Raw genomic sequence first — 20,753 nt, 5'->3', positions numbered from 1 at the left:
ATCAGATTTTAACACACAAGTTGTCAGTACATATAATATCTATATTATTTTGTGCTTTATATTTTTCGTACAGTGTTATGCATAAATATGGGTCATTTCATGACATTTATCAATTCTTATACTTTATATTAAATGTTATATGTATTCGTATACTGACACTTGGAATCGGCTATCACATGTCTTATTATGTAAAATTATATGTTAAACATTGTAACTTCTATAGGATCATTGTACAGGCACAATGCAAGTAATACACGATGAAAATAATTTTAATTTTGTTGCTTTTCTTCCATTTTTGTATTTAAAACATATTCAAATACTTAATAATTACAACAATTAAAATTGTTTCGATATATTATTAATGGTGTCATGTTTTTTTTCATGCAGTTAGAATCGACTAGAACTAAAAGGACATAAACAACGGAAACTGCATATGTATATATCGATACCAGTTTATGTATATGCAACAATGACAAGTACAAAATTTCATGTACAAGTCAAAAACTTCATTCACCTCAAATCTATAAATATATATAACAATATGAAACTACCTACGATATCTACAAAAACATAAAAATAAATAAATACATGTACATATTAGTTGAGCACAGCCCATGAACAAAATATATGAAGAAAGCTCTTTGGACAATAATATATGTATAGTACATTACGCCCAAATATAATGTGTATTAAATTTTTGTCATTTACAATCAAATTATATGCTGAAATATCAGGATAACGAATTCAATTGCGCTTCTATTATTTGTCCTGATCGGTAGTTAAACATTTCTATGGGCCAATTTGAGCAATTGAATGCTCTGATTGTTAAATGCACTATGACTACCTACATGCAGTACGGTAATACTCTTTAATTATAATTGATTCTTAATTTATGACATCACTGTCACTAAAATTGGTTTTTCTTGTAAGGTTAAAGGATCAGATAAAGCGTTTGTGTCTTCCTTGCATTTGATGTACTTTTTGCGCAATTTATACAGAAAATATATAGTGAAGTGAAAGGCGATTTGTATTGTAAGGCAGAGAAAACAAGCCCCTACAGCTTTTAGGGGATTTCGCCAATCTAAAATTGCGTACACAAAAGGATTCCCATCTCTGAAATGAAAATGAAAAACAATAAATTATATATGTAATATTATTATATATGTAAGGGAATATAATAATTTTACTAACCGGTCTGTTCCACCGCTTATATAGTAAGCGAATGAAAATATTGAATAAAGAACACCACAACATATGGGCCACCATATTAGATTGATTCTCCAAGGAAGATTTACAAATAAAAAGTCAATGTACATCGCCAAAGAATTTCCAGCATGTACCATTATATTTATAGCATCTAATTTATGCTTGGCTGGAAATAATAGCAATGTCAACATATGTAAATATAATATTATAATGTCGATATAATAAAATATATAAATTTTAACAGTGGGTATGTCTACTAAATTTGATTATGTATATGTATGTAAATATAATAAAATATCACTATAAGAGATTCTGAAGTCTTATTTGATTCCTGAGACTCGAGGCTATCAGTTACTATACAATTGAATCATTATTTATAGTTTTTTTTTTTGATAAATATTTATATTTACATGTATTTAAATGTATGTATATTTAATGTATAAACTAAAAATGTTAATTTATGAAAACAAATGAAATATTAATCATTGGATATATTTAATTAACACATGAATATTTTTTTAAATGTTTCAAAACTTTAGATTAAGTTTTTTACATTATGCACAAAAAGAAAAAAAGTGAAACCAAATTGTAAAATTATCTTCAGGTAAATAAAAAATATCCTTTAAAATTTTTATAACTCATTTTGAAAATGACATGAGTTTTTTTAATAACCAAAATATGTACATATGTATACGTAGGAATATATCTCGACTTGTACTATCACGAAACTAGGTCGATGATAGATAAAAAGGGTATAAAAACACAATGACAAAATGGTTTTGTTAGTTTAGGGCTGCCATAATTGTCGGACTACCGACAGGGAAATCCCACCCCCAAAAAAAATATCACTTTTACTACATTCATAGCTTTATTATAAAAAAATTGCGTAATCTTTTAACTCAACTGCGTCTATACCAAATCTAAATTAAATATATATTAGATTAATGGGCGATTCAATTTAATAAAATCAAATAGAACTTTACTTAAACATTTTATTTCAGCCATTCTTCTGTCGCCTTCACTCTTCCCTGACTTCAGTGACTTCATTATCATCGCTCTTCTTTGCTCAATCAGAGTTTTCCAATATATTCGTTTTTTGGAGCAGCTCTTTTTCCCTTTTATATAATTATCGAATTCAATGCATGACATTTTATAATTTAAAACACATTGAATTATGCTTTTCACTGTGTCTTTCGTTTTCCATTTTTCACATGTTTTATTTTCGATAAATGACCTCATATACATACATTACTTCCTCAAAATTGAATCCGTGAATAATTTACCTCTTTCACTTAAATATGCAATAGTTTTTTCAACCTGTTCGGGTACTTCATGGAGAAGCATCCATGAAAAACATCTTGTTTCATCCTAATTTTCTTATGTTTTTTTTTTTCAGTTTGTTGTACGTCTGGTTTGCTTGAATACCTATGTATGTATTTATTACTTAATCTCTCCGTTAATCGTTTTTTGTGTCCTCTAAAATATGTTTCACTTCAATGATGGTTTTGATAGATTTTTCAAGCTTTTTAATTTGCTTTTCAATAAAAAAAATTTGGTTGTGTACAAACAAAGTATTTCTTATAATGGATTTGTATAAAAATCAGTTATCGCTTTTGGAAGATTTTCTTCTTTTAAGAAAAAAAATTTCAACGGCTCCCACATCCGTTGTATTCTTTCAATTGCTGGAAGGAGCGATAACCACCTACTTCTTGAATGGGATAGCATGTTATTATATGTGACTTCAGCAGACTTGCAGAAATACATATTTTAGTTGTTTCATTCCTTACTGTATATGTACATATATTGAAAAAATAAAATAATGAATTAAATAAATGCCGGTGTTGCCAACGAGCGTCCGCGTATCAATATTAGATATTTTGTATGTACAATATTATTGGCAAATACATTTTTAATATGCGTAAATTTTAAATCGACCGGGACAAATGACTTTTGAACCGGGACACTGGAACACAGACCTCAAAACCGGGACATGTACCGGTGTACCGGGACGTATGGCAGCCCTATGTTACTTTGATATAATCATTTTTATTGAATGTATGTAATATGTAAGTTAATTTTATGGACAGGAGAGTGTGTATTATGAAAAATTAAGATTTAACTATTTTAATGTACCGTTTTAATAAATCATATTTACCTGGATTAAAAACTGTGACCCAGTACATGAAAGTGACAGTTGAAGCTGTTACTAAAGCTACTGTATAGAAAGAATGGTATACCCGATACCAAGGGGGCACTACTGTTCTTCCATCTGCAAAAATTTATTATCATTCATTAAAATATATAATAAGATTAAATATGATAGTAAAAAAATAAAAACTGTCGCATACCATTGGTGTGTGTCTTGTTAATTAGAGCTAATTGAACTATGATCATCGCCATAAAGGATTGAATAGTGCACAGTGAATATCCCCAGTTGGTGAGGTAAATAAACCATTTCCAACGTGTTGATCCCGTTTCAGCATATTTATTTCCATTGATAATACTATAAATGCATATTACAGCGAATGATGCGAATTGAAACCATCTATAAAACAGATACCAAGGACTCGGATCTTTCCGTTTCTGCCACTGGAAATAAAAATGACAAATTTATTTCAATATACATAATATGAAGAAGCATTTTTTAAACTGGATCAATTGTAGGAGCTCATTGTGTAAGAATCAACAGTGATAGCACTCGAACTTTATGTCCTATATATCCATTACTCAATGTCGGCCAGACATTGATTAAAGAATATAAAGGACTGAATGATTCAAGCAATCTGGAACCATTAATGTATTCACAGCAAAGTATTAGCCTCCAAAATATCGGCAGATTTGAAGGAAACGTTGGATAGAAGAAAATATTTCCAGTTGTTTCATTAAGGCTCGTCCGTCCACTAAATTCTGTACAAAAAAATGACAATATATATATATATATATATATATATATATATATATATATATATATATATATATATATATATATATATATATATATATATATATATATATATATATATATATATATATATATATATATATATATTTATATACAAAGCTTCCATTATATGTAGAAATAAGGTGATTATCAGATTGCAAAGTTTGCAGAATCAGGTTACTTGTTCGCCTTTTGCATCTAGTAATAAAACGAAAAAAGTCTAAAATGTTAATGCCTACTCTATTATGGTGATTTTGTATTTCGTAAAAATAAATTGTATATAAATTGCTTAAATATAATACCATGTGTCGTTCATAGTCGTGAGGTTTCAGCTCACGCCGTGCTCTTCTTTCACAAGGATTGCACTGTCTATTACACAACTTGTTCACCATTTTCAGCGAGAAAGAGATTCCTGAAATGATAAACAAAAAATATACATATAATTATAATACATTTTCATATCAATAAGAACATACATATGTACATGTATCTATATAAAATAAAATGGATACGAGATAAATAATATATACATAATAATTACATATCATATGTACATAAATTTACCAGTTAGTACATAGCCTACAAAACTTTAATACATATTACGTAGATATTAAACTTTTATTTTCCATAGCAGTACACCCACACTCGTTAGGCGACGACTATTATATTTCATTATCCAATTGAGATAACTATTGCATGACATGTTGATCGCCAAAGCACAAGGACAATAATTTGTAAAATGAATTGCAAGATGAAGATCCACAGTATTTACCCCAATCCATATCATTTAAATAATAGTTTTATACATTCCGACAGTGACATGTAATCTTATTATGACAGATTTCTCTAATACAATTGCTGTAACGGATTTTGTGTACTTGTAGGTTTTCTTCGTTGATTATGTAGCCAGTGCCGGCCTTACACCCTATGGCACCCTCGAACAATTTTTTTTCTAAGCGCCCCTAGAAGAAATATTAAAAAATGGGTTACCATCCTCCTTTTTTCGGGCTTGGGACCGGCAGAAAAGTGATTAACAAGGTTTCCCAACCCCACTGGTGGAGTTAAAAATAAATAAACAAATAAATAAAATTACATTTCAGAAGTGAACTTTCCAAGACATTTTTTCGGCAAAATCTTTAATTTAAGCTGATCAAGATTTTCAGCTTAAATATTTTCGCTTCCCATCATGTGTCAAATTATTTTTTAAGGAATATAATTGCACGTGATCAGTTAGAATCTAATTTTTTTGATAAGCATAATATAATATAAAAGGGCATTCCCATTTATATTTTATTATGCTTAATTTGAAGATCGGCACAATATTTACGAAGTTCATTTCTTTCCGGTAGTTTGTTTACAAAATACAACAAAACCCACGTCTTTACCCACCCACTACCGAAAAAAGTTTGTGATGTTACAGAAGATTTCTCAGCGTCATATAGCACAAGATTTAAATTGTGGATGCCATAGTGAAATGTAAAACTAATTCTTTTGATAAGCATAATAGAATATAAAAGGGAATGCGCCTTCGCCCAATGAATAGAATTTGCCGAGTACAAATTTTTGAACTTAGAACGTAGAGTCGACTTAAGCGCTCTGATCTAAAATTTTGTAGCGTCTTCGGTGCTCTAATTTTAAATTTGAAGCGCCTTCGGTGCATCAAGTGGCGCCCTAACTTACTCGGTGCCCTTTGGCTCCACACAACCGAGCTCCCCCCCTAAAACCAGCACTGATGTAGACCGTGATTAATACATAGATCGGCTTCAAAAGTTAAGATATACATATTTACAGTGGCGGACTGGCCATACAAGCGAACATGCCCGATGGCATGTGGGCCCCACTATCTGTTGGAAAATATGGGCCCTCAGTAAAATTAAATAACTTTTTCACGTGTGTAAAAATTTATAGGATATTGCACTTTGGGACCTAAAGTTTGGGTATTTCAACAAAACAAATTTCTTACGATATACACAAACAACTAATACATGCTTTAACAGACCAAGGATCGGTTAACTTTTTTTATTAGGCTCGAAATGTAAGTTTCAATATTTGCGTGGGCCCTTTTGCTGGACCCATTTCCAACCTTAAGATTATGTATATACCTATGTAACAACTACCTACTGAAATAAAAATGGAAATAAACAAATGTACGTGAATAATATAAACTGAATTGCTTAAAACAATTTTGATAGGACGATTCATCATCAACCTTCGATTTAAATTTACTTCATACTTTCAAAATAACATTTGATTATTCTTCGACGATATATTAAGATTTAAATACACAATTTTAAACAGTTTCCGAATATAAAATCTATTCCTAATCTATGTAGACACATCCATGTATAAAGAAATATACGATAGGGGCCCCCTCCCTAAAATCCAGATTTTCGATTAACATTAATTGAAAATATTATGCATTGTTTTCAGGGACGTAATTTGGGGGGGGGGGGGTAGGGAGGCACTCGTCCCTCTAAATTGAACTTAGGAATAGTGTGAATTTATAAAATATTATGAATTTAATGATTAATGATATACTACGAATCTATGAATGCTACGTTTATTTCTTATGTATTTTACTTTTGGGTAAACTAATAAAATAATCGCTGCTATGTGCTTTGAAAAAAAAAAAGATTTTATTATTTCGAAGCAAGTATATTTTGGTTTTTAAGTGGTATGCCTCGGGTAAAATTCTTAGAAATTGTTCATCCTATGGAGCGAATCGTTAGAAAGGTCCCCTTTACTTTATTTTGTCTCAAAAACAGATGTATAACGTTTATTTTTCCGAAAGTTCGTATATTTTTTGTTTTTAGGAAAGGTTTAAAATTAATATTTTACTGAATCGGTTCAATAACAAATGATTTTATTTCTTGCTTTCTGACCAAAACCTTATCAAATTTAGTACATATAGAATACAAATATAAATTTTCAGCTTGATACGTTCAGGGGTGTGGATGTGAACCGAAAATTTAAAGAATGTAGCCAAACTCCTAAAATTAGTACGCCAATATGGGAGTATTTTTTTGCGTAAAACATCGGGAGAGTTTGCAAAATGCAATTGAACGTTTTTGAAATATGAAAACATGCAATTGAACTTTTTTTTCTTATACATTTGAAATCCCGGTGATAGCACCGGGATCCCGGGATCGGAAATTCCCAGCACCGCAATCCCGGTGCTGAAGTAACCTAATAAAAAGACACACAGAAACACACACTCAGGCACACAAAGCCACACACATTTTTCTATATTATGTAAACGTGATCAGTGGTCGTGTCTGAGTTCGAATTATCGCATGATCCCAAAACTTTATTTATTGTTATAACGTATGTACATTGTGTACATAGATAAAGTATCGGTCTCCGTGACGAGACAGAATGTTAAATTACAGAAAACGCAAATATCGGAAGGCAAAGATCGAAAATCGAGAGATCTTAAGTCGAAAGATAAAAAAAATGATGCATGGTAAACGGTACATACTCACTTCATTTGCGTGAGCAGGATACAACAGGAACAAGAGGAACAGCCTTTTCCTCCCGTATTAATGTGCGCGCGCAGAATATCTTTCGACTTAAGATCTTTCGATTTCCGATATTTGCCTTCCGATATTTATGTTTCCTGTCATTTAACATTCTGTCTCGTCACGTAGACCCATAAAGTATGTACATAGATAGTCGGTAGAAATTAAGTAAATTGATAGTTTTTTAGTGACACAGTTTGATTTTCGATTTTTGTTGACCATGTAAAGATTTTTGGAAAAAAATTTTCGCCTGCGGCGCTTTTTTGCGGGTTAAAACGAAACATACAATGTAATTTATGGATCTATTTTGTTTTTGCCATTTTTCTTGTACCTAAATTTGTTTAGTCCCATTTTTGAAAATTATATTTATTTTTTACCCTTGATTTTTAGCGTGATGGAAAGAAGGAAATTTTGGTATATGGGGGGGGGGACAAATATTTTTAACCCTGGGTGGGGCCCCTTTGACTCCTGGCATGCACTAATTTCAGTCCCAGTCCGCCACTGCATATTTATATACATACATATGTAGACACATATAGGCAGAGAAATGTAATAATAATAGAAGGGCCCTTACGAATAAAAAATTGTTGTCAATATTATGCGCTACGTCTCTATAAATACGCTACAACGCACGGAATACAATCGGATCAATTCACTTATAATAAAAATGTATCCCATGTTGTTTATTGTGTGTTTTTGAATGCATTGTGCAATTTTTTCCGATGCTTGCCCATCTTGCGAGTAATATAAATAAACAGAGAGGTTTTTATCGGACATACATCGACTACCAAGCATCAAATACGACTGATGCTAAAATTATTTAGGATTGTCTGTGGACAATCGTCATTTGACAACAATATAACGCCTAAAGCCACTTCTATTAATATAACATTTCTCTGCATATAGGAATTTGAAATGTGATCGAGCTTTCAATGAAAAATAAGATATATGTACATATGTATGTATGTTAAGATCTAAAAGCTCCTTATCCTTTTGATTGGCATCTAGTTAAAATAAATATGTAAATTATTTTGATTATATTCTTTTTTCGAAGAATTTACCCGATTAACCCTTAAGATTTTGGTTGTATGCAACACGTTTCATGAACATACAGTGAGAAAAAAACCCATTCAAAAAGTACATCTTTGAATGTACATATATATGTAGTATACATACATATGTGCGGAAGAAATTAAAATATCGTTGGATGTTGCCTGTGTTATATACACATATAATATGTACTACATGGTATATACATATTATATGAAATTATGTTACATACATATGTAGCATAGCATATGCGTTTGAAATACATATTTTCTATCTACCTAATAAAGATAATACAAAACAACCATAAAACATATCGATTCGACTACCATTTATACTCATTAGCAGACACAAATGTGACAGAGCTGTCAAAAGCATTAGCTTGTCAAAACTTAAATATCGTATGTATTTAAAAATTAAAATAAATAATAAACAGAATGCATGTAGTTTGAATAATATTTGGTGATAAACAGGCATATAGAATGTCGTATTTAATGTGATGAAATCTTCTTCTTCCTTCACTAAGAAGGGATTTACACATTACGTCATAAACAATGTAATATAAGAAAATAAATTGTTATACTTATATGTTTTTACATATGTACTTATATGAAATATTTTTTCCAGGAATTTGAACGTTTTTCATTTACTATACATATATTGTGGGTTTGGTGCAAACGATCGACAAGCGCCAGACAGATTGAACCACAGATTAACTGGATGGCTGCTTTAAACGCAATTCTCGACTTCACGAATGAAAAATTGCACATCAGATGACGAGTAACCTTTCGATGTGCACAGATGCAATTATTAAAATGGTAATTATTAAAATTGAGTTGGATCTTTCTGGCGAGTTTTTAATAATTTAATAAGGAAAAATTCGGAACTAAAGTATCAGAAGCACAGAACGTATACAGGGTAGGTATGTTGGGACTTCGGGTAGATTTCGCTTAGTGTAAGTGCGAGTAGTGCGCACGCATAAGGTACAGGTGTCGTTAATCTGTGGTTCAGTCTGTCTGGCGCTTTTCGATCGTTTGCACCGCATCGGAATCAAGCTATTGAGGTGTTGCATATATTTTTTTAATTTGAACATAAATATTGTAAGATTAGATCAAAACACATTGCTTACAAGTCTTAAATATTAAATTAAGGATAAAAAATGGCTTCAGTAATGACTTAAAATAATATGCTAGGTGAGAATAGTAAAAGTTCTGCAAAGTGAGCAACCCTTGGAAGTTTGATTTACCAAAATATAAACAATATTATGTAGTTTTATGGAACCAAAATACACTGCACAATTATGTAAATAAAATGACTGTTTCATTTAACATAACCATCGGCATTTTCAAGAACTATTAACAAAACATGTCAAAACGAAGTTCGCAGGTTTACTCGTGTGAACGATATATAATATTAACAATCAGTATTGTTCACACGTCCCGTGCATTATTCAATCATTGCACTCACCTTTGGCATACGAAATTCTTAAAAGTAGGAAGACATTCTACATAGACGTAAAGTGGCCGGCAATTATAGGCCACCGTTCAATACGGAGACTGTTCAACTTGATTGAAATAAATGATTGTTGTAATAAAACGGAAATGTAAGACTTAAGCGAGGACGAACCCGATCGATATAGGAACATTAACTTTGTGATTTAAAAATACGAAAGACATTTCTAAATTTTATTTAGATTACGAGACTATAATTGTTATAGGATGTTCATATTGAAAATCATAGATTTGGAGATAGCATTCAATCGTATCTACATATGTACATACAAAACAAAACTGGGTATATTAACTGAGGTAATAGTGCATGCCTTTTGTTCAGAACAGGATTTATTAGTATGCCAGATAACAGCTTAAAGTATTTGGAACCAACATCAAGCAGAAATTCCGGAACAATTTAATATACTATATTAAAATATTCAAATTTAGCCAGTGAAGGTTAAAAAATTAAATATATCTATTTATAAATACCCGGACAGTAGGTATACAAAATATTGTTGGAATCGTGAGGGGTGTCTATATAAAATATTATGTACATATATTCCTGTTTTCTTGGTTTTAGGGTGTGTTGAAATTGGCCCTTTTAGAAGCAAACCATTATGTAAACAGTGAACGACAGCGACAGGTATTTATGAGAAAAGTGAAATACGCGTTTTAGCATAAAAATGAGCTAAATGACCAGTAGTTTAGTTTTAATACAGTAGGTATTCTGACGAAAACACAACGTATTCACGCATTTTTTAAAAAGGATAAAAAAATACACGATAACCAAGCCATTGCTAGAATGCTGAATTAGGTCCAGTGAACTCAAATAAGAGTAGAACGCTGTATGCTTGGCATAACGAGGAGAGATAGAAAACAGAATGCGTGGGTTAGAAGCAGGCCCGCGCCTACCATATGTATGAACAAACAGTGGCGGCTCGTGCATAGGAGCTGCACCCCCAGAAAAATTACGAAAAAATCGCATTTGTATACATTTACAACTTGTGCCGCCCCTGATCCGTAGTATCAGGGGTGGCGCGTCCATAGGAACTGCGGAAATGAGTATGTTAAATATGTAATAATTTTTATTTTAATTATATTCACAAGTTGTAAATGTATACAAATGCAATTTTTTGTATTTTTTTCTGGGGATAGGGTGTTGCAGCGCCTGCAGTGCTGCAGTTCCAATGCAAGAGCCGCCACTGTGTACAAATGTGTGCAATGCACACAGACGGCCGAAATATAAAGGCGGTCAAAAGAAACGAGAATCGAAAAAAATATATTCCTTAAAAAATACGAAACAAGACCTCGTACTTTTTAAAATGCATTTAGGTTGTCTTGTTAAATACTTTTGGATTGCTGTTGTAAGTTACAACTTGAAAGACACCCGAACTATAATTCGAGGAAATAACGGGATAGCAGGTATAGCTTCGGTTCGCATAGAGCTAGGTCTTAAAATGTTAAACATAAATGCTCAATTATCTTTGCGACTGCCAGACGTATTTCTTCAAGGATGTTGAGTATTGGTTGGTCATCGAAAGAATAATTTCCTAGATGTGGAATAGGGGGTAAAAACACTATATTTTCATGAATGAAAAGATTGCCGTAGCAACGCATTGGTTGGCGGTTGCCAAGGGCGCTGGATCCGAGGGACGCCTAACGCACCCTTATCTATTTTTTTTCATTTTCATTAAAATAATCAAAAACTATTTAAGATTGACCAGCGGTCAAGACCGATCATTAAATTTAAACATAATAACAATAGAATATGAATTAGTGAATAAAATAAACTTTGATAGCGAAATAGCAGACTTTGATAACACCAAAACACGAAAAATTCGACTTTAGATTTATTTTCAGTAATTTAGTTTATGTTAATAAGCTAATGATTAATGGATTTAGAGTTAGAAAACTAAATTGAAAAGAAACATTGAGACAGACTATTCCTTTGAAACTTTCAAGTTACAATAATTCTAATATTTAATTTTTTTTTCAAATCTTTCAACTGGTACATCAGCATCAATTCGATGCTTTCGTTATACGTACCTATTACTTTCTGAAGTATTGTTTTAATTTTGAAAAAATATTTCCTTTTTTTGTTTGCATTGTACAAATAACAAATTAATTAAAAAGAAAATACACCATAATAAATTTAAATATTAAATAAATTTATATTTGATAATAATCCAATATAAATTTATTTTTACTTTCACGAAACAAAAAAAATAAAAACGTTTTGAAAAATCAATTCTAGCTAATTCCAAAAAAATTAAGGGGATAAGTTCAGCTCTCCGGCACTTCTTTTTTTAGCACTACACCACTGGGCATATGTAAGTGTACTGATACTTTTTACCATATGACTATTTTTAATAATTTTTGTAGTATAAAAAAGTATTGTTTTTTACTTCTTATGATTTTGTTTTGACTGTTCATTTTTATATTTTAATAAATATAATTTTTTGTACTCATTTTTCATTTTATTTAATAAAATTAGAATAAAGGTTCGCCAAATTAGATATTTGCAAAGAGCGCTAAAAACATTGCTACGGCTCTGAATTGAACTTGAAAATGTTCAGTCTCTTTTGTCGTCTGGTTCTATTCAGAACTACACGTTTTGGTTTTCCGTCTGTTTTTCTGGTTTATTAAAATGTATTTCTCACACAATATTTATCACAAAGTAAGATTTTTATACTAAATGTATGTAAATAAAAACAATTCTTGAGAAAAATAACTATAATGATAATAAATCGATAGCGACCGAGTGATAGACTATTTTTACCCCGAATTAATATGATTTTATGAAATTAAAGAGCGGCCGATTTAAGTTTGGACACAGGCGGCCGAACCCCTAGACGCGGGCCTGGTTAGAAGTATGATAAAGGTAGCTTATGTAATGGTGAGAGTATAGAGATCGGCAATGGGCGAATAGACGGACGAAAGAAGTGCTCTAATGGTACCCGATAAAATGTAAAAGGGTGCAACGAAGGCCACGGGGGGATGGATGAATGAAATCGGAAAAATGTGTGGGATGACGTGGATGAGAGTTGCTCAAAATAGAGAAAAATGGAAGCGTGTTGAAGGCCTTCATCCAGGAGTGGATGACGAATGGCTTTGAATGACGATGATGATGATGATTATATGTATATATATACATATATATGTAATATTACTGTGGTGTCAGCCCAATTTTGGAACAAACGGTTCCCAAAATTTTTTCAATTTACATATATATATGTATGTATGTATATATATACATATACATATATTTCGAAAAAATGTCTTTTCTCTTTAACTGCTATCTAATCGACTGCGACCTTTTCGAAGTTATAATCATCGACAACAATTTTCAAGATTTGTATAATTTTTGACAAAAAATATATGAATTTTTAGATTTCTTACAGGTTTCCGGAAACTTTTCATTTTTAACAACGGGTTTCTGGAAACTCATGGACACCATTAGAGTGACACCAATTTAATGTATGTATTTATGTAGTAACTAAATAAACCTTTGACTGAAAAAAAAAAAATAATTTCTATTTCTGTTCATATTCTCCATCTTGAAAGAAAAAGTGGTTGTGATTATAATATTGAAGATCAACTTTTCACAAAGTTTTTCTTAGTGTTTTAATATGTAACCAATTAATTCAATTAAACTAAAATTGTTATCAATGTCAAAAATAGTTATTTGATGCTCAATAAACATTTTGCGCTTATCTTCTGGTAAATAATACATTAGTTATTTTACATACATTGGGATTTACCGCTAAATCAGCAACATTTGGCCATCGGTAATTACAGGTTAATTGGAAAATTTACCATTAATTATTTTATTTGACTTTAAATATTTTATCGCGAATTAAGTGCATATACAGACAACATTTGGCCTTGTGCATATGCTTTCAATCATACTATTGCATAAAAATCGATGCAAATGATGTATTGTGGATTAGGTAGTTTAGAATTTGTTAAAGCAGTTACATTTTTCGGATACAGACTGTTAGACTGACAGTCTGTAAACTAAACTAGCAGTGTTAGTTACCTAAGTATGTCATTTAAATCAGAACATCGCAACGCGAGTGCCCGGCCCTTTTTGTACCGCGGGCACCACTTTGATCTAACGCGTGCGAGTGAGATCGCGTGTAAGGGAGAAAACCGATGTTATTTAACGTTTTGTCACCTATATAGCGGCTGCCGATGAAGTACATATGTACATATGTATGTATGTATGTACGTAGCTGACAAACTCTACGAGTCGTGTGCCGCGAAAGTCAAGAGATTGCGTGGCTCTGATTTAAATAGTGAAACATGTCTATAATTTAAAAAATTCTAAATTAAAATAAAATAACTGTTTCCAATTTCCAATTTCTTCTATAAATCCATAACTCGTGAGTCACCTGCTGAATTTGACGTTCAAGGTTGCAATTCAATGGATTGTGAATTATGTTATAGCAAATTTGTTACGGTCGTTGCTCTCTTAAACGTTAAATAGTAGGTATGGGTAAAAGTAGGTATCTACAAATTTTAGCGGTTAATTTTCGTGTCCAGTACAATGCCCCCGTACATTACCGTTTACAAAATATGATTATATACGACTGCTTTTATTACTTAAATTGTTTCTGAAGTTTGCTTTCAATCATACAGTCTGCAAACATATCAATTCACTATGTGAAGCACTTTAATGAACGCAAACACTATAAGTTAATCTTGTAAAAATGTCGGTATACTCAGTGGCGTAACTAGAAAAATTGGGCCCGCATGCAAATGTTAGCAAAAGACCCCTTTTTTAGTTTTTATTTTTTATAAATTAAATTGATAATTAACTCAGATAATTTAAATTTTCTTTTTGCTCGCCTTCAAAGTCAGAAATTCTGCAATTACATCTTACAAAGACATTTTTGCAGCTTCTTCATGTTCAATCTATAATATAGCTACGTAATTCACTGAGCCTGAGTTGACTTATCGATTTTCTTTTATAATCTACTAGTGTTTTTACCCGGCTTCGCTCGGTATTTGTAAATAAACCGATTAAACATCTAATAGTAAATATTTTATTAAATTTATTTGAATAGTTTTATTTTACTTAAATATTCATTTGTTTTTTTTATTAAATTGAACGTCACGGATTTTATGAACCAAACAAATGTACATACATACATACAAAGTCTCTTTCAAAATTATATATAAGACTAGTTGTTTTACCCGGCGTCGCTCAGTATTTTTAATATAAACAGCTTAAACATGGCGGTTATTATAGTTGTAAATATTCATTTGTTTTTTTATTAAATTTATTTGAATCGGAAAAAAAATTTGTGCCCACATATTATGAAAGTGATCAAGTCAAGAAAAAAAAATTTTTTTTAATCAATTACATATTACAATATAACCGATATTAAACGATAAAATCGACTTTAAAAAAAATAAAATTTTTCTTGACGTATATCGAATTGTCGTCATAGAAACTTTGATTAGTTTTCGATGTTACCAACAAACCTTACATACTTACATACTACATATGTATGTAAATAGTTACAAAGTCTCTTTCGAAATTATATATTAGATTATTAATTTGAAAAAAAAAATTATAGTAAATCACGTTAGCGAGTATTCATTCAAAAATAAAATAACTATCCAAAAATTTTGAACAATATCAAACACGTGAATGTGATATTTTATTAAATATTATTTTTTTAATTTAACATCGGGTTTATAGGTCATTGCAGACAATTATTATTACTGTACCATAACGTAAAACTATTAAATATCGTGAGAAGGAGTACAGAATCGTGAAAATCCGAAACGGAATTTGAAGTATAAACTTTTAACTAGTGCTTCCATTAGTCTTATGAATAATTTCAAGAAAATTTTTACGACTTTTATTTGAAAAATGTGTAGTATTTTAATTTAAACTCCTTTTGGACCCCTAAATCTAAAAAGCCGCATGTAACGCATGCCCGTGCGGCATAGTAGTTACGCGCCTGCGTACACGTACTTGCACATTCATCCGTTAAATCCGGGTGTTAAAAGAAAATATTGTCGATGTAATAATTTTGATTCCATTTACCATACGATGTTCGAGAGTTGAACGACTCAACTAACTGTATTTATTTTATCCAATTTATATAACACAAAGGATGGAAAAATTTACTGTAAAAAAATTTCAAAAGATTACACGCATCATTAACGATATAAAATTTTCCTTGATTTTCAGCGGTTGACATTATCTTATCACAATGTACTCTTCGGTAAACCGCATTTTTATTAAATAGTTGAAAAATAATCTACAAATCCACAGTCTTCTGTTAGTGTTTGCTGATTTTTTTATCTGACTTAAATGTCGCGATGGTTCAAAAATTGTATATACGTCTTGTATATAACGTAATAACTGTAGCCATCCGCATCAAACGGCTTATCACTAGAGGTCAAGGTGCCGCTTATTGTTCAATTGTTGTAAATGCTTTGTAAAAAAGTTTCGGCAAACCTTTAACAATGCATTTACAACATTTGAACAATAAACGGCACCTTGGATATCCTACCTCTACTTATCACTTAAAGTAAGTTCGTGCGCAAAGGGTTGGTTAAGTGTGAGAAGTGAACTGCAGCATTTTTTGTTACATAAATCGCTGTATTTTGAGAGGATGAAGAACACGAAATTAACAATTAATTAAATAATGAATTAATCCATAGATACATCTATGGATTTAGACTTGTACATATATTTTTACATATTGTACATATGTAAATCAAATTCAGATATTTGTGACATAGCGGGTAGGATGATTTTTGCCAATTTGATGGAGGAACTGTTTCAACAATGAAATCAGATAAAATGGCAAACTCTGATAAGAAACGATCGACTTGGAATCACAAATATCCAAGTCTGACCAGCAGTATTACAGATTAGCACGGGATCGAACCCGGTAACCTCTCGGTGCTAAACATAAACGCAACAACCGAGCTATACTGCTGGCTAAAATATAAACACATATATGAGGATATATGTACGTATGTAAATGTGTTCGAATAACAGTTGATCGCAAGTGCACCGTGCACGTGCTAAGTGCAATTATTATTCCCAACAGTCACGTAAGAGATGTTGATGTTTCGAAGCCATATCACCCAAAGCTGTGAACTTCTTTCACAGCTCAAATCGCAGTTTAACTACGGACCCGACTACGAAATTCATTTATAATACATAAATACATATGACCTTTACAGTGTCATTTAAAATTTCTGTATTTATAAACTAATCTTTAGCAAATAAATCTACAAAAAAACTTCCTGAAATTTTCGCAATCAACATTCGCAGCAACTGGCATTTAGAAAATTCAGCCTTAATGATAAATAAATTGGTGGTGTGTACTTCGAGCAAATCACTTTCGCCGATTTAGTTATCGATGGTCCTGATACACCCACTGATTTTCCCATGACGTTGATGAGTTCAATTGTAGGTCAACAGTGGCGACGATCTTGTCAATTGCTCCAGTTCATCAGAGATCGTCAAAATTTGGCGTAGACCGCCTAATCTACATGCCTGCCACACGACTTGTGCTATTTTAATTAATTTAACACCGTGAAACTAAACATGAAACTTATATTTATAAATTTACAATACACAGTTCCAGTGGCGTAGTCGGGCGAGGTCGGGCCAGGTCGCCGCCCTGGTGCTTATTTTTTAGCCAGGTCGCCGCCCTGGTACTTTGATATAAAATTTGTTTTTGCTTATATTTTATATAAAAATTTTGTATACCAAATATTGTGTTCGACTCTCGTTTTGACATTTGGTGATTACAACCGTATCCTCACTCAAATGCTCATTTGAGTGCAGAAAATTAGAAAAAAAAACCCAACAACAACCCATTGAAAAAATTGTAAGCACTTTGAATGATGCCGAAATCGAATCATCTAATGGTGCGTACGCACCAAGCCAACGAACGGCCCACAGGCCAACTTTTAAAACCAGTAGCGTACAAAATATCCAAATTAAAATTAAATTTAAAAATTGAAATTAAATATCAAAATTAAAACTATTATTATTATATTAAAATTAAATTCAAGTATCAAAATAAAATTATAATCATTATATTAAAATTAAAATTAAATATTGAAAGTTAAAACAGAACATGCACAATTTAAATAAATTTTCGAGATTTACCTAAAATTAGATCATCAACAATCACATACAGGTAATCCTCGACTTTTGTTTGTCGAAGATGTTTTGACTTACGAAGATACGCACTAAGATCGAAAAAAAAACAAAGAATTATTATTTTTACTTCCCCGTAATGCGCAGTTACTGAGAATATATCATGTATTAGTATGGGTGATCCAACGATGGAAGCTAACCCGGGGTGTTGTCGGTCACATCAAACGGATTTTTTTATTCTTCAATTGTTTCTCTCGTCGAAATAAATCAAGTAATTAAATCATTTCAGGGGTAAAATTTATCGGATAATGTGTGATTATTAATTTTATTTCGATGAAAGAAAAAAAACCATTTGACAAATCACCGACATCCGACACCGCGTTTTTTTATGAATTGTTTTTTTTTATCGATCATCCACGTGGAAATACAGTAACATCTCGTGACGACTTTAACAATATTTTTTTTCGCTCGTAAGCAGAGAAATTATAATATTTCTCTGGTTTAAAATGCGTATCGTCGTAATTCAAAACATTGTTGTAATTCAAAACATCAACGATGATCTAATTTTAGCTCAATCTCGCTCTTTAGCTTGATTTTGATATTTAATTTCAATTTTAAAATTTAATTTTTATTTCGATATTTTGTACGCTACTGCTGGTTAAAAAGTTGGCCCAAAATCGTCGTTGGTTTAGTCCGTAAGCACCATAACAAAATTTTCAGAACTGTATATTATATTGCAAAAAATAATAAGCATTTGGTTTTTTATAAATATTTGTACTACCAATATTAGGATACATATTTTTTAAGTAACGAAAAAACCGGGGGGGGGGGGGGTCGTAAAAACTAAACACCACCCTGGTACTTTTTTATTTAGCACTACACCACTGCACATTTCCAATACTAGACAATTCAGCGATTAAAAAGCTTAAATTAGTCGGTAGGACAGTTTAGCGACCAATGACTTTAATTGTTAAGATAATAGCAGATGAACGATGAAATTAAATACCTAGAGTTTATTATGATAAAATCGTGGTTATAAAGATTATCAGTGGCCATGTTTACTCGTAAATACATACATATATCTACGAATTGCTAAAATCAAATAATTAACTACTATCGAGAAATCAAATCATATATGTACTTAAAAAAAAGTTCATTTGGTTAATTTATATCTTTAAATTTGATTATTTTAAATCTACTGGTGCTCGTGTTTTTTTAAACAGTTTTACACGTATAAAAATACGCTGGCATGCCTAGTCTGTGATCTCAAAACTCCCTCCCTGGAGTGTTATCGATGATATTCATCCTTATATTGACAAAGGTTTGAAAGTGATCTATCTTGTTTGGAGTAATGTAGGAAAAACTTATCGAAATAATAAGATTGTACGAATTAACATGGAGACACGCCTATCACACCTGGAGTCTACATAGGTGTACGGTACCGCACTTTTGAATTAGTTCATGATAAATATGTGGAGGATTAAAATGCAGAAAAAATCATACATTTTTTCATTTTATGTAGTACATAATATGTATTTATGTAGAATGTCGGATTAAGTGAACATATGTACCTATTTTAAGCCATGGTAATTATGGCAAGTGCTATTTTTATCTATTCACAAACTATTTTACAAAATGTTTCATTGATAATATGTTATATTTAATAAAACGTTAATGTAATATATTAGATATATAAATAATCTATGTATGTATGTCTATATTATCATAAAAATAAATTATACTAAATAATATATTATTTACCTACAAAAATAATACATTATTTATTGTATTATTTTTGTAGGTATATACATGTGTTCTATATCTATTCAAGTGTAGGTATAAGGTAATGTTCCACACATGTTTTTGAAACATTATCGATGTAATTGGAAATAAGAGTATGAGAAAAATATCGTTATATATGTTAAAGGAATCGATATATTAAAATTCCAGATGCATCAAAGAATAATTGATAATATAATATAAATACGTATTTATATTGGGCGTGGATCAACAGGTCAATTTGACAGGGTCAAAATCTCGACACTGTTTTATTGACCATGTTTATGATTTATCGATAGATTAACCTTTGCTTATGGTCAATTTATGAGGCACTTAGTGTGTAGATTTGATGAAGTATACAATTCAGTTGTTTCGATGGCTTACAAACCCAAGACAAAAAAATATCAATTCGTTTCGTTCGACAGAATTACATTTTTAGATCAGTTAAATCAGTATTTAAATCGGTTCGGTAATTATTCCGCAAAAAGTGATCTCGCAACGAAAATCTCGATCAAGGATGATCTGGCACCCGAAAATTCCATTCATCGGGACGTGCGAACTATCATACTAACGAGACCTTGAGTGCCAGATATTCCGTATTCGCGATTTTCGTTGCAACGATTGCC

At 31.3% G+C, this 20,753-nt stretch overlaps 1 protein-coding gene across 1 annotated transcript in view; it reads right to left on the bottom strand.

The window, feature by feature from the left end:
* Positions 1 to 267: 267 nt before the first annotated feature.
* The window catches only part of LOC143910882 (protein rolling stone-like), a 32,686-nt gene continuing 12,200 nt past the window's right edge, over positions 268 to 20,753 (bottom strand). Inside the window, exons 3-7 of the mRNA XM_077429498.1 lie at positions 4,450 to 4,559; positions 3,555 to 3,795; positions 3,362 to 3,475; positions 1,192 to 1,372; positions 268 to 1,113 (exon numbers count right to left, since the gene is read on the bottom strand). Coding sequence (XP_077285624.1) covers positions 891 to 1,113; positions 1,192 to 1,372; positions 3,362 to 3,475; positions 3,555 to 3,795; positions 4,450 to 4,559 — 869 coding nt within the window. The 3' untranslated portion in view covers positions 268 to 890. The remainder of the gene's footprint in view (positions 1,114 to 1,191; positions 1,373 to 3,361; positions 3,476 to 3,554; positions 3,796 to 4,449; positions 4,560 to 20,753) is intronic.

The sequence above is a fragment of the Arctopsyche grandis genome, chromosome 4, assembly GCF_051622035.1.
Source record: "Arctopsyche grandis isolate Sample6627 chromosome 4, ASM5162203v2, whole genome shotgun sequence".
Classification (NCBI taxonomy): Eukaryota; Metazoa; Arthropoda; class Insecta; order Trichoptera; family Hydropsychidae; genus Arctopsyche; species Arctopsyche grandis.
Note: the sequence above shows the minus strand (reverse complement) of the source record. Positions and strands in the feature narration are given on the sequence as shown.